The sequence below is a fragment of the Mustela nivalis genome, assembly GCF_964662115.1.
Source record: "Mustela nivalis genome assembly, chromosome: 14".
In the NCBI taxonomy this organism is placed as follows: Eukaryota; Metazoa; Chordata; class Mammalia; order Carnivora; family Mustelidae; genus Mustela; species Mustela nivalis.
The window spans coordinates 522307-536545 of record NC_139033.1 but is presented as its reverse complement, the minus strand read 5'-3'; the positions used below and the strand labels follow the sequence as shown (position 1 = coordinate 536545).

Sequence of the window (14239 nt, the reverse complement as noted above, 5' to 3'; positions counted from 1 at the left end):
ACCCAGGCCCCGGGTTTGCCCAGGCTTGGTTTCTGTTTTTCCCATGTGCCCGTCCCTCTGGTTGCAGAATGAGCTCTCTGTTGGTGGGCACTGTGCAGTGAACCTCCCTTGTCCTCTCCTCCCCTGCCCAGGTGCCTACCACTGAGACCCGCATATAAGGTGCACCCTGTTAAATGTACCACTGGCAGGACACTGGTAGGATTTATCACCTGAGGCTTAAGTGCAACAACTACAAGGCTAAAGGAAGATTTTGATGACCTCGTGCTGGGGCTATAGATAACCAGGCATTGAGGGAAATGGGGTGTCTGGTATGTCGGTGTGGTCTTTTGAGACTGGCCTCCGTACAGTCCTGCAGTGCCTCACTCCTGGTCAGTCAGGCAGAGTTACTTAGGGTGGGATCCTGCCCTTGGCTCCCCCTTGGAGATGCAGTTGTTCCCTTGTAAGCAGGAAGTGATGAGTTAAAGTTTTGGTGACATCCTCTTGTGGTTTGCTTTTCTTCTGTCTGGGTAATTGCTTAGTCCTGATCCACACTTCTTTCTAACATAGAGAAAGTAATTTAATTCTCTTTTTAAAGAATTCTCTTTTGTCCAAGTCAGCTCAGTGAGTTTAGCTTGGTTGTTCAGGTTCCTTTAGACAGGTGGTTGACAGAGTCTTTGGTGTTTTGAGCATTTTAGCCATACTAGTTTTCTTGTCCCAAAAATGGTACCCTTGACAGTGAAAGTTTATAATTCAAATTCTGATAGTCTAAGTACTGGTAACATAACTTGCTTGTTGCAAGTATTAGCTAGAAGATAATTAATTTCCTCCTGTAAGTTCTACCTCCTTTTTTTTTTTCTTGCACGACCTCTGGTGTTTTTAAAAATAACTTTATTGAATTATAATTCACATATTTTACCTTTCACTCATTTGAAGTATACAGTTCACTGGTTTTTATTTTTTATTATTTTGTAAAAGATTTTATTTATTTATTTGACAGCGAGAGAGGGAATACAAGCAGGGGGAGTGGGAGAGGGAGAAACAGGCTTTCTACCGAGCAGAGAGCCCGATGTGGGGCTCAATCCCAGGACCCTGGAATCATGACCTGAGCCAAAGACAAACGCTTAACGACCGAGCCACCCAGGCGCTCTTACAGATCACAGACTTGTGCAATCATCACCACTGTCTAATTCCAGAAATAAACCCCATAGCCATTACCAGCCACATGCCTTCCCTCCCACTCCCACCCCCTGCCCCCTCCCATGTCCCCAGCAACTACTAATCTATTTAATCTTTGGGATTTGCTTGTTCTAGACGTTTCCCATAAATGGAATCCTACAACGTGCGGTCTTCCATGCCTGGCTTCTTTCACTTTGCACAGTGTGTTTATCCGTGTTGTAGAATGTATCCAGGGGTGCCTGGGTGGCTCAGTGGGTTAAGCCTCTGCCTTCGGCTCGGGTCATGGTCTCAGGGTCTTAGGATTGAGCCCCACATTGGACTTTCTGCTCAGCGGGGGCATGTTTCCCCCACTCTCTCTGCCTACCTCTCTGCTTGCTTGTGATCTCTCTCTCTCTCTCTCAAAAAAAAAAAAAAAAAAAAAATGGAAGAAGAAGAATGCGTCCGTTCTTCATTTTTGTAGCCGAGTAATATTCTGTGGTAGGGACATGCCACATTTGGGTTGTTTCTATTTTTTGGCTATGTTGAGTGGTGCTGTGAACATTCATGTGTAGGTTTTTCGTGTGGACCTGTTTTTCATTTTGTGTGTATTCCTAGCAGTGTAATTGCTGGATCAGGTGGTAACTCTGTGCTGAACTTTTAGAGGAACTGCCAGACTTTTCCAAAGTGGCCTCACCATCTTACATTCCCACCAGTAATACATGAGGGTTACAGATTCTCCAGGTTCCCACCAACTTTTGTTACCATCTTCATCAAAGCTCTCTTCCTGGGTGTGAGGTGATCCCTTCCTGTTGTTTTGATCCTGCGGTTTGACCGGTAGGCCTGCGATGTTAACCATCTTGTCATGTGCTTAGCAACCATTTGCTCTTCTTTCTTTGGAAGAATGTCTGTTTAATGTCTTTCAAAGAAAAATGTCTTTGCCCTTTATTTAATTGGGTTGTCTTTTGTTGTTGAGTGTATGAGTTCTTTTTATGTTCCAAATGAAAGTCCCTTATCAGGAGATAATTTGCAAATATTTCCTCCCTTTCTGCTGGTTGTCTTTTTACTTTTATGATGGTGTCTTTTGAAGCCAAGAGTTTTAGATTTTGTGGTTTTTTAATTTTTTTTTAAGAGTTTTTTCATCCATTTTGAGAGAGAAAGCACATGCACACACAAGCAAGGTGGAGGGGCAGAGGCAGAGTGAGAGGCAGACTCCTGCTTAGCCCGGAGCCCAACTCAGGGCTCCATCCCCGGACGATGAGATCGTGGCCTAAGCCAAAGGTAGACCTTAACCCACTGAGCCACCCAGGCACTCCAGATTTTTGTGATTTTTTTTTTTCCTATGTAAGAAATCATTGTCAAACCAAAGGTCACAAAGATTTACTGCTGTGTTTTCTTCTAAGAGTTTTACATTTTAGTTTTAACTAGCATTTAGGTGTATAATCCATTTTGAGTTAATTTTTTTATATGGTGTGCAGTATAAGGATCATTCTCTTATTTTCATAACATTTATCTTTTTTTCTTTTTATGGAGAACTGCATGCATTTTGTATAAAACCTGGATGGAATAGGATAGTATAAGGAAGAATAAATGTCTCTCATGATTCTGCAACCCAAACATCAACATTTTTTTTTAGTTCTTGGGTTTTTTTCACTTGTATATACTTATGGGCTTATCTGTGTATGTACATATCTAAGTATTATTATCATAATGTATACTTAAAATAAATTGCTTAATTGAAGTGTTAATCATTGGTGAGTTATCGCATAGTAAACCCACCTGCATAAGTACCACTCCCCAGCATTGTGCCAGCATTCCAGAAGGTATTTTCCTTCCTCCCGGTTATTATCTCCTCCCTCACCTCCCCTGGACATAGTTCCTTATTCTGTTTTGTTTAAAGTTTATTACAGCATGGATATTCTCTCATGTCAGTAAAACTTGAAAACAGGTATCTATCTTGTAGCTGTACCCTATGACTATACTGTCCCTGCTTCAGCCAGTCCCCCTGCCGGTGTCCTCATCATCAACCTTTAGTTTTCCCCAGAAGTCCTGTGAAGCAAAATTCCAGGGGAATTGGGGGCATTGGCAGAATGGTTCTTTGGCTCTGGGGTGACTCACAAACCCGTGTGAATAAGGTGATCTGTCTGTGTCTAGCCCTGTGATTGCCGCACAATTTTCAGACAATCTGATTCGGCCATTCCTCATCCACGTCATGTCTGTACCTGCTCTTGTGACTCATCTCAGCACAGTGACCCCTGAGGTAAGTGACTCTGTGATGTCCCCCCCCGAGTCTGGGTTTGCTTTTCTTCTTAGAAATTAGAGAATAAATGTTTTCTCTGTTAATTTCCACTTCTCCTGAGATTTCTTCTAAGCCAGTAGCCACTGTAGGCACACTCGTGTTAGCAGGCCAGAGAGCAAGGTTCCCATCTTTGTTGACTTTCTTCCTGGCCATGGAGAGCACGTCTGACATCCAAGAGTTGATCTGCAAGCCATCGAGGTCATGCTCTAGTGGGAAATTCCTCCTGTCAGCTCTCACTCTAACCGTCTACAATTGTTTGCAGCGCCTCGCTGTTTTAGAATCTCATGACATGCTTCGTAAGTTCATCACATTTTTAAGAAATGAAGATCGATGCCGTGATGTATGTGAAAGCTTAGAAGGATGCCATACGCTTTGTCTAATGGGTGAGTATCCGTGGCTGGAATTTGACTGTTTTCTGGGTGTCGGGAAAAGTCCAAGTGTGTTTGTTTTTTACTGTTTTGGAGATCATGAGTTGTTTTTAGTAACACTTGGAAGTACTTAAAAGACATATACTCAGGTAGATAAAACAGACACATAAAATAGAAAATCAATGGAAAATATATCAGCCTGGCAACTTAGTTGAGTAACTATAAATGAATGTTGAATTTCGGTGCTTGGCTTCCTGGCAGCCAAGGGAAAAATGAAAATGCGATGAATCACCTGGATAATTCTCCTCTCAAGAAAGGAGGACAGGCCCAGTTCAGGGGTGTTAGATCAGAATAGGGCCTGCATCATCTTTTTAACATTTTCCTTGTGATTGAAGACAGGACAGGAGCAAATGGAGAGAAGCATTTGAAATCAACAGTGGTACGTAATTCTCATCACTTAGAAGCTATTTTACATAGAAAAAGCTTCTTGTGCAAAATTTTAAGAGAGTTTAGGGTGAGAGTCCTCACACAAGGCATATTAAATAACTTCCATGAGTGTTGAACAGTGATTTCCCAGAACATTCAGATGCCCTTCCAGAGGTCCTTTCTTACACTGACTTGATTTTTATATCTTAGTGTAATAGTGAAGTGTTACTTCACTAAAGATTATACCTCTGTGGTTCCGACATTACGTTACTTCCCGTCATCCTCACCTCAGGAGTGGGGAGCCTTATTCCAGTCTTAGAATTATGAAACAGATTGGAGAGGTGGGTTGAGGGGCACGCAGCTCCTCTGCAGCAGGGCCGGGATTTGAAACCAGGAACCTCTCCGCATGGAATTTGTTTTTGCACATGGACATGGTTGCAAGAGCCCTGGGCAGAGAGCAGGGCTGTGAATGTGACGCAGCAGGTCACCTGGCCCTGCCACACTCCGTTTTCTCCACTCTCTGTTTGTAGGAAACCTCCTGCACTTGGGCGCCCTCAGCCCTAGTGTGTTAGAGGAGGAGACGGATGGGTTCGTGAGTTTGCTCACCCAGATGCTGTGCTACTGTCAGAAGTACGTGTCCCAGAAGAAGTCCAACCTGACACACTGGCACCCCGTCCTTGGCTGGTTCTCGCAGTCAGTGGACTACGGGTGAGTCCTGGGGGCAAACTGCTGTCTTTCCTGTCCCCTGCCTGCTTCTCACCACCTCCCCCTTCCTTCCCTCCTTCCAGCTTGTCGTCGTGTTGTCTGTTACAAAAGTAATATATATTAATTGAATAAAATCTGGATAAAACTAAAAGAGAATAAAAACCACCCCATTGTTCCACTACCCTGAGACTACCCGTGTGAATATCCCTTCAGTTTCTTTTTTTTTTTACCTATAAATATCAGCAATTGTTTGGGGGTCATTTTATTTTGTATTTAATTCTTTAGTAAATTGTGAATCTCCTCTGTCAATACTATTTTTTCTTTTTCAATATCGCTTTTCCTGGCCCCCTAGACTGTTGTATTTTGGAGATGCTAAAATAAGATACATGATTGAAAGGGGATAGAAGTCACCTCATCCTTTTCAAGAGGTGGAATATCAACTTAAAAATTTTTAATTACAGAACTCAAAAACATTAAAAATGCTAGGCAAGAAGAGAGCAATTAAGATGGCATCATGAGTTTCAACGTGAAACCTGTACCCTTCACTGAGATAAGGCGGGTCTTAGGAGTGAAGGTGGTTGTGGCTCCCAGCTGTTTTTCTGTTCAGATATCTCCCTGGGTTCCTGGAAGCTGCCCTGGAAGCAAAGAATGAGGAGCAGGGAAGGAATTCCCCAGATTGCATCTCTTCCTCATGTCTGAGAGCCGTCTAGTTGGAAAGACAAATGACCAGCTGGTGGCAGGCCCCCGTGTGACACCCCAGCCTGAAGAGGATGGAGCATGATGTGACTGGGACACAGGAGGGATAGTATGGGAGGCAGGAGGGGCAGAGGAGCACACCACTGTGCAGTCTGGTCTGCTCTGGGGGGCTTTAGACAAGCCACTTTACCCCACTCTCCAGTCCTGAAACACAGGGAAATATTCCCAGTCCCTTGGATAGTGTTGTTTCGAGGATCAAATGAGATAAGGCATGTCAAGGGCCTGCCTCTAGGCTTGGCCCATGCTCGTGGGTGGTGGCTCTTTCTCCTGTGATATTGGGAGCCCACAGGAGCCTTCATGGAATGTGGAGCCGGGAGTTAAAGTAAGCAGATTTCGGGCGTGAGTCTAATGCTGGGGGTACTTCGCGGAGTCGGGGGGAGAGTACTTGAAGGGAAGGAGCCTCTTAGGAGGTTGGGGGGTCACAGAGACTTGCAGGTCAGGCCTGCAGTCTAGGTGTGAAGAAGAGGACAGGCAATACAGCAAGCATCATTTAGCTTTTGTCGACCGGGTGGTGAATGGGGTGGGGTCAGGATGAAGAACAGAGCCCGGGTGTCTGGGAGGACTGTGCTGTGGGGAGCCTGGGGCTCTGGGTTGAGTAGGAATGCTGTCGGCAGCACAGGAAGCTTGGGAAGGGTGGCAGAGAAGACCAAGAGGGCATTGCCTTATGCATCTAGGTCCTTGGTGGCATCTGTGGATCCCACTTTCTTTTTTTTATCCTCTCATTTGCCATGTTGACTGGCAGGCCGTAGCCCAGCCCTCCAAGTGGAAGGTCCACTAGGAGCTGAGTGGGCTGTCGGTGGCCATCCATCAGGTGGAACTGACGTGCCTGGTCTCCTGCTCTCTCCTAGCCTTAACGAGTCCATGCCCTTGATCACCAAGCAGCTGCAGTTCCTGTGGGGTGTTCCTCTGATCCGGATCTTCTTCAGTGACATCTTGAGCAAGAAGCTGCTGGAGAACCAGGAGCCAGCCCATGTGCAGCCAGCATCCCCCCAGAATGTGCTTCCTGTGAAGAGTGAGTGGCTGGGCCGGGGGGAGCCCATGGGTCTGCTTAGCTCAGGTGCAGCTCCTGCTGTCCCTGTGTGCCTGCTCCCCTCCACTTCTGTGACACTCGAACTTTTCCTACATGGGCTTTAAGATTGCTTCAGGAAAGTTCACATTTAGCAAAAGAGCAACAGAAAACCCGTAGGGCTAGAAAACAAGGACCAGGGAAACAAATAGGTGACCCAGATCATGATTATGTGTAGAGATTATGGATGTTCCTCAGGGCTGCAGTGGGGTCTATGAACTTCCATTTGGCTCAGAATTTCTCTTAGCTAGAATGAAAGGGGGTCTGTGGATCTTCTCTTACTCATTAACACAAAGAAAGAAGGCCCATTTCTTAAGGGAAGTGGACCTTTTCTGACTCCCTATTCATGAAAATCTCCCATGTGGGGGTCTGTATGCAGAGGACGCTGGGTCACTGACCGGGCCACCCCCACATTGCCCCTTTGCTTAGTCATAGGTTCTGTGGAAAGGTTTCTTGTTGCCCTCTCTGAGAAAAGTTCAGGAAATGCCACTAACACGGAATCCAGTGGAGTCACCTGCCTGTGGCAGATTTCCAGGTTCAGGGTGACTTTTCTTCCAGTGTGGCACAGAGCCCCATCGTGCAGCTGTCCCTGAGCAGGAGCTCAGTGTCCCTTCATCAGGATGGAAATGTAAACAGGAAGGTCTAAAACTGAAGTCGAGTACAACCCAAACCAAGTATCACTACTTGAGTTTGATACTGCTTCCCCCTTAAAGCCCAGAGCCAGGAATCCCCCAGGACCACCCCTACCCCGCTCCGTCTTTGCCCATCTTCCCCCTAATATCATCCTCCAGACTTTTACCCTGTGGTTCTGAGGTCAGGTGGCCTAGTGAAAGAATCCCGTGTGGGAGTCAAATAGGCCTGGCTTGGTCTGAGATATTTTCTGGTGTTCTGAAGAGGTCTCTGGGTTGCACCTAAAGGCCTATTGTTAATGGTTTTTTCATTTATCCCAGAGCAAGGACTTGAGTCAGAGCAGCCGCCCCACTGTCCAGCCCTGCCTGTAAATCACTTTATTGAAATGCTCTTTGCAGAGTAAAACCAGGCAGATGGCTGAACGTCTGCTCACACATTCCTTCTCCTCTCCATGCCAGATCTCCTGAAGCGTGCGTTTCAGAAGTCTGCGTCCGTTCGGAATATTCTCAGGCCTGTTGGGGGTAAGCGTGTGGACTCTGCAGAGGTCCAGAAGGTCTGCAACATCTGTGTCCTCTACCAGACCTCGCTCACGACTCTGACCCAGATCCGCCTGCAGATACTCACAGGTGTGCAGTCCTGGGGCGTCTTCGTCCATCTCTGACATTTGGTGGATGATTGTTCTTAGAAAAAGTGGATTTTCTTCCGGCTTTCTTGGCTTGGAAGATCGGTTTTTGAAGGAGGGTATTTTGAGCTGTTCTTCTTAGAGGCTGATACACCTCTGTTAAATGGCTCATACTGACCTCCGTCCCAGCGCTACCAGTTTATTCCTGTGACCTGGCTTGTATTTCCATGCATTTGCTTTTGGAAGGTAGCACTTTTTCTGAATGAAAAACTGGAAAAGACAAGAAAGAAGAAAACTTAGACCATGTTTGATCCTGTAGGCCAAGGATAACCACCTGTTTTTGAGTGTACCCCATCCACATACACTTATGTTTAGATGAAAATGCGTAGTTTTACCCTTCCCTTTCTGTTCATCACTTTAGAAGCATGTTATCATTGTGAGCAGTTCTTCCAGAATTCCATTTTTGTTGACCTCATAGTTGACCATCACTTGGATGGGCCTGTTGTTTTCCTTCTTAGCTGAGCAAGGAAGAAGGTCGTTTGTGTCATGAACACAGAGTTTGGGCATTTGGGGCTTCCCACTGCCGTAAAGGACTTGTTCATATGAACAGTATGGCGAAGGACAGAAAGTCTGTAGGCCATAAAGCTGTCGACTACATAAAGGGTTAAAGCCAATACTTCTGTCTTTCACACGTACTTGTTCATCTTCAGACATTAATAGAGCACCTGTCTGTGCCAGGCCCTGAGAGTGAAGAGGTGACTAAGATAGCCAGGGTCCCTTTCCCAAGAGGATTCTAAGAGTGGGAAGGTGAGCTATAGGCAAGGGAATAGAGTATGTACCTTTTTTTACTTTTTTTAGAATTCTTTCTGCTCTGTGACCACAGAAGTAAGGAGACAGTGCGGACTTGGATTAGAGGAGGCTTTCCCAGCCTCAGCACTGCTGACATCTTAGGCCTGCTACTTCTTTGCTGTGGAGGCCATCTTGTCCACTACAGGGTAGTGGCCCCTACTCTGAGATGCCAGTAGTGCTTCCCCCTCCCCAGCTGTGCCAGCCCTGCTGGTCTCCAAACACTGACAGGTGCCAAACACTGACAGGTGCAGCATGGTCTCTGGTTGAATAGCACAGGCTTGGTGTGGTGAGGCTGGAAGCAGGGGCCTTGGCATATGTTTTAGAGGTTGTGTGTCTGCAGGTCTGACGGGTACATTGGAGTTGGAGGAGTAAAGGCTAAAGGCTTCAAAGATGAGGCCAGAGTGTTGGCCCAAGCAGCCTTCCTGGATGGTGGTACCATCTGCTAAGCTGGAGACAACCAGCTGGGGGTGGGGCTGGTGGGGAAACACGAGTTCTGTTCCGCTCTGAGAAGCGTGAGGTGCCACACAGGCACGTGAGTGTACTGTGGGTACAGACAAAGGAGTGTCATGTAAAGCCTTGGGCCCAGGGCAGGCTCCATCAGGAGAATTCAGAAAGAGATGAATAGGGTCCCGGACCAGGCCTGGCACCCCAGCACCCACTGTGAGGATTTGAGAAGCATATTAAAGTGACATGACTTTGAGTTTATGGCCTGTGCTCAGCATTTTAAGGTGACCACAAATTCAGGCATCCCCTATTCCTTTGAGAGCACGCAGAAAGAAGTTTTCCTGGCTAACTTGAAAATCTGTCCTTTCAAGAAGGAGATGAACTAGTCTAAACTGTTTGTAGATTATTCGGTCTGTCCATCAACATGCAAAGCAGATAATACACTTCTTTGCTCATGCTCCTCACATGCACTTGGTGGCCCAGAGCCACATGCTGCTTCCTGGCAGAGCTCTCCAGAGCCCTGCATCTTCGCTTCTGCTGGAGTTGCCCCCAGAAGCAGTGCTGGTTGGATCTGTGTCTGGGGCTGGCAATGAGTATTTTCATCCACGCCTCAAGGACCGTTCACATAATGTGAGAGTAGTTCTTCCTGATTGTCCCATGGGAGCATATTTGTGGTCTCCACGGTTTAACTACTCACTCTGTTTCTCTCTTAATCTATTTCTAAATTGTGAGGCTTCTGCATTCTTTTTGGTTTCTGCATTCTGTAACCACATTCTGCGACCTTGAAAATGTGGGCTCAAACCGTTAGGAATAATAACTAAGTGGGCGTTCCATTTCTTTGCCTCCTCTGTGGCTCCTTCCTGCCTCCCTAGTCTAAGCGTTTATACCAGCATTGACTGAGTCTGTCATTGTGCCCTTGCTGCAGGCAGATATATCTTCCCAAGCAGTTCTTTGTTCACGATTAAGTAATTCAAGAATGCTCTGTAAAATGAGAGGTATTCTAAGGACTCAAATATGAGGAGTAATTTGAGGCACACACCTGACTGCGTGTTCAGAGACGTGGAAGTTTAGAGCCAGGCTCTCTGAATCAGTAGCTATATTAACAGACTTAAAATGTAACAGCGATGTAGCCTGTGTGTCTGAGGCCTTGAGGCCATCAGGAGGCAGACCTAAAATGTCTTCTGCTTCACCCAGGTTTAAGTATTCTTGTGACACTTCACAGGATCTCTGCTACCGTCTTTCGTTACTCTCCCATTTTTAGCAGAGATAGAATAATAGAAGTAGAGGAGAGGAAAGCTTTGCTAAATACAGATGAACCTAAAAGATGGTTTAAAGCAGGGTCTGCAAACTGTAGCCTGGATACCAACTGCGGCCCACCACTTAGTTTTTTGTAAATGAAGTTTTATTGGAATACAGTCTCATCCATTCATTTACATATCGTCTGTGGCTGCTTTTGTGCTACACTGGTAGCTTGCAGTAGTGTGACAGGGTGCTAGCCCAGGCCCACACAGGCTAAAAAATACTTAGTTTCCAGTCCTTTCCAGGAAAAATTTGCTGATCCCTGATTTTTTTAAAAAATATTTTATTTATTCATCTGACAGAGATCACAAGTAGGCACAGAAACAGGCAGCAAGAGAGAAAGGGAAGCAGGGTCCCTGCCGAACAGAGAGCCTGCAGTGGGGCTCGATCCCAGTACTCTGGGATCATGACCTGAGCTAAAGCAGAGGCTTTAACCCACTGAGCCATCCAGGCACCCCCTGATCCCTGATTTAAAATAAAAACACAGAGTCATACAGACATGGGTTCTCTTCTTAGCTCGGCTGGTTGGTTTGGGCTAATTACTTAACCTCTCCCTGCTTCAGGTTTTTTTTTTTTTTTCTTCTTTTATAAAATGGAGGTAACATTGGGTTTCACAAGATAGAAAGGAGATAATGCATGCAGAGTACTTAGATCGAAATTTGAAACCTAGAAAGCACCCATGAAATGTTAGCTATTACTGTGATCATTATTCTCGTGGTGATAATGATTTTCTTTTGTGCACATTTAATGTCCACTGAGAAGGATAAGTGTTTTGTTCCCCCAGTGGGTAGGAGAAACTGTGGACCAAGTAGAGCCCCCACCTGAAGCTTGGGTTTCTCTGTCCTTTTCCAGGTCTCACTTACCTTGATGACCTGCTCCCCAAACTGTGGGCGTTTATCTGTGAGCTGGGGCCCCACGGAGGGCTAAAGCTCTTCTTGGAATGCCTCAGCAATGACACTGAAGAGTCCAAGCAGCTCTTGGCCATGCTGATGCTGTTCTGTGACTGCTCCCGGCACCTCATCACGTAGGTTGACTGCTGTGGGGCTCCATTCCTTTCCTAGAATGTGGAGAAGCCAAATCACAGCATCAGTAAGGAAGCTGCTGCTGATGTGGTTATCGCCATCGTTCAGACCCCTGTGGCAGGGTCATTAGGAAAGTTAGAGCAGAAAACATTTACAGTACAAGGTGGGCCAGCACATAACGGGGTTCAGCAGTTCTTAGTTCCCATCCTTCTAGTGGATGACCCAGACCCCTTCTGGGTCTCCCAGGCTAGGTTCAAGTCACACCTTCACCATTTACTCATGGGTTAGGTAGTTCCCTGGAAGATTCCAGAGCCAGGGAGCTGGGAGGCAAATCCTGGGTCTGCCACTTCCTGAGACATCTTGGGCAAGTGGCCTCGCCTCTGTGAGCCTCCGTTTTCTCATCTATAGATGGGAACAACAGTAGCCTATACCACTTAGCCGTGTGGTAAGGATTGAAAGAGGTAACAACACAAAGTGCTAGGCAGAATCCCCGACACACAGGAAGGGCTGTGATGCTTATTCTCAAGCTGACCCTGGGCAAGTTGCTTAACTTCCCTGAGCTTCAGTTTCCTTACGTAAAATGGGAATAATATTAGCAACCTGATAGGGAATAAATGAGAAAAAGAACGTCAAGTACTCAGGTACAGTGCCTGGGACAGAGCGGGGAAATAGCAAATGTGAGTCCCATTAAGTTCCTTTGTTTTTTAAGCTTGTGTGTCTACTTGTGTGTTTATTACTTTTTTAATACCACGTTTTCCCAGAGGTTGGTAAAGAATTAAAAGAGAGAAGGGGCCCCAGACAGTTTTGTCCAGGGTAGAAGACATTGGTCGTTAGGAGATCAGGAATTGGAGGTGGCAGACTAGCTAAGAGTCATGGAGGGAGGGGCTTGGTGAGCTGTTGGAGGCAAGCTCAGGGCTCTGTGACTGCAGCTGAAGACAGCCTGAATGACTGGGTCCAGCGTGATCTGAGAGTGAGTCATGTTCTAAAGCAAATGAAGCAGTCTTGGGAAATTTTCACATAGAGCTGTATCTTAAATGGCTCATTTCCTCACATGTTCTATTAGGCATTCATTCATTCTTTCATAAATATTTTTGTTTATGTGGCTGTTGTGGATGCAGAGGAAGGTTCCACAGCTCTCCCCTCAGTAGACCCAGACTCTCAATCAAGAGTCCTCAAATAGGCATGAGTTCAGGCAGGAATTAAGGGTGTCACAGTTGGATCCTTATAAATAAGAAAGATACCAAGGAGAGCTTCTGTTTTTCTGTCTCAATTATAGTTTTTAAAATTTTTACTACGGACAATGCAAATAAATAAAAAGTGGAGGAAGTAGTAGAAGGAATCCCCACCTACCCATCCGCAGTGGTCAGCACTCAGTCACCTCTGCTTCCCTGCCACCCCCACAGGCTCTCCCCTCCGCTTTATCCTGAAGCAGATCCTACACATCCTGTCATGTTAGCTCTAAATTTTATCTGAAAGATAAAGTTTATTTCTTGAGCTAATTTTTTTCTCGTAAGAGGTAGAGATTTCCTATTTTTCCCCCCTTTCCTCCGTGGGAAGCTGACTAATTTTCCATCTGATTTAGGATTCTTGACGACATTGAAGTTTATGAAGAACAGATTTCATTCAAACTGGAAGAGCTGGTCACCATCTCCTCTTTCCTGAACTCCTTTGTGTTTAAGATGATCTGGGATGGAATCGTAGGTGAGGTGAAGAAGCCGGCAGTCATTTCAGTGGTGCTACACTCGCACTCGCAGGGACGCTGCAGTCTGTACCACCAACTGATTCTCCGTTTTATTGCCCATCACAGCAAATTGGAAAGGCTTATTTATTCACGTAATTGGAAGTTTTACTTCTTCACTCTATGTGAAGGTCATCTTAGATCTCTCCTCAGCATGTATGTGTATGTGTGGAGGATTACTGATGCCAAGATTTTGCCCTGCCTCTCCTTTTGCTCCTTCGAATTAGTTTCCATGATGTGTCAGGGCACACCTCAAACCAGAGCTTCCCTCCAGAAGTGCTGGCAAGTTGTTCAGTACAAAGGTTCTTAGGTTAAAAGGGTCTTTGGATCACCGGCTAGTGGGAGGCAGCATGAGTGATTGTGTCTGAGATACCCAGGTCCTGCAGACTCCTAGAACATACCCAGGGCACCTTTTAGTTTGTTGCTGCTGCGTGAAATCCAGAGTGAGGGAGATGAGGACCTTGGTGGGGCCTGGTGACGGGCAGAGATGAGAAGCTGTCCTCCTGGCGCCGCCCCCACCAGCTCTGAGCAGCTCTGGGTGTGCGGCTCCCCCATTCATTTACCCCACAGAGAACGCCAAGGGGGAGACCTTGGAGCTGTTCCAGTCCGTGCACGGGTGGCTGATGGTGCTTTATGAGCGGGACTGCCGGCGTCGCTTCGCCCCTGAGGACCACTGGCTGCGCAAGTGAGGAGCAGGGCACAGAAGGGGGGGGTTCACAAAAGCCAGAGTCCCCTCTGTCACACTCCGCATTCATGCTCTGAGGCTGGGGAGTGTTCATCCCTCCTGCATGCCCTGTCCTCCTGGGGGACGGACGCCCAGCAGTCACATCTGTGAGGACATGTGGATGCTGAGGGTGATGAGAGCGTATTCATGGTGACAGAGC

The 14239-nt window shown here is 46.4% G+C and overlaps 1 protein-coding gene and 1 long non-coding RNA gene across 12 annotated transcripts in view; one reads left to right on the top strand and one right to left on the bottom strand.

The window, feature by feature from the left end:
* Window positions 1-14239, top strand: part of UBE3B (ubiquitin protein ligase E3B) — a 50876-nt gene that overhangs the window by 14395 nt on the left and 22242 nt on the right. For all 11 annotated transcript variants that reach the window (XM_082700085.1, XM_082700095.1, XM_082700090.1 and 8 more), the window contains 8 exons: window positions 3286-3391; window positions 3693-3813; window positions 4755-4932; window positions 6534-6697; window positions 7840-8007; window positions 11448-11619; window positions 13200-13318; window positions 13926-14040. In XM_082700085.1, coding sequence (XP_082556211.1) covers window positions 3286-3391; window positions 3693-3813; window positions 4755-4932; window positions 6534-6697; window positions 7840-8007; window positions 11448-11619; window positions 13200-13318; window positions 13926-14040 — 1143 coding nt within the window. The remainder of the gene's footprint in view (window positions 1-3285; window positions 3392-3692; window positions 3814-4754; window positions 4933-6533; window positions 6698-7839; window positions 8008-11447; window positions 11620-13199; window positions 13319-13925; window positions 14041-14239) is intronic.
* LOC309848482 lies at window positions 8088-11438 on the bottom strand. Its single transcript, XR_014303071.1, has 2 exons — window positions 8367-11438; window positions 8088-8298 (listed from the first exon to the last, which is right to left on the bottom strand). It is a non-coding gene; the product is annotated as an uncharacterized lncRNA (long non-coding RNA).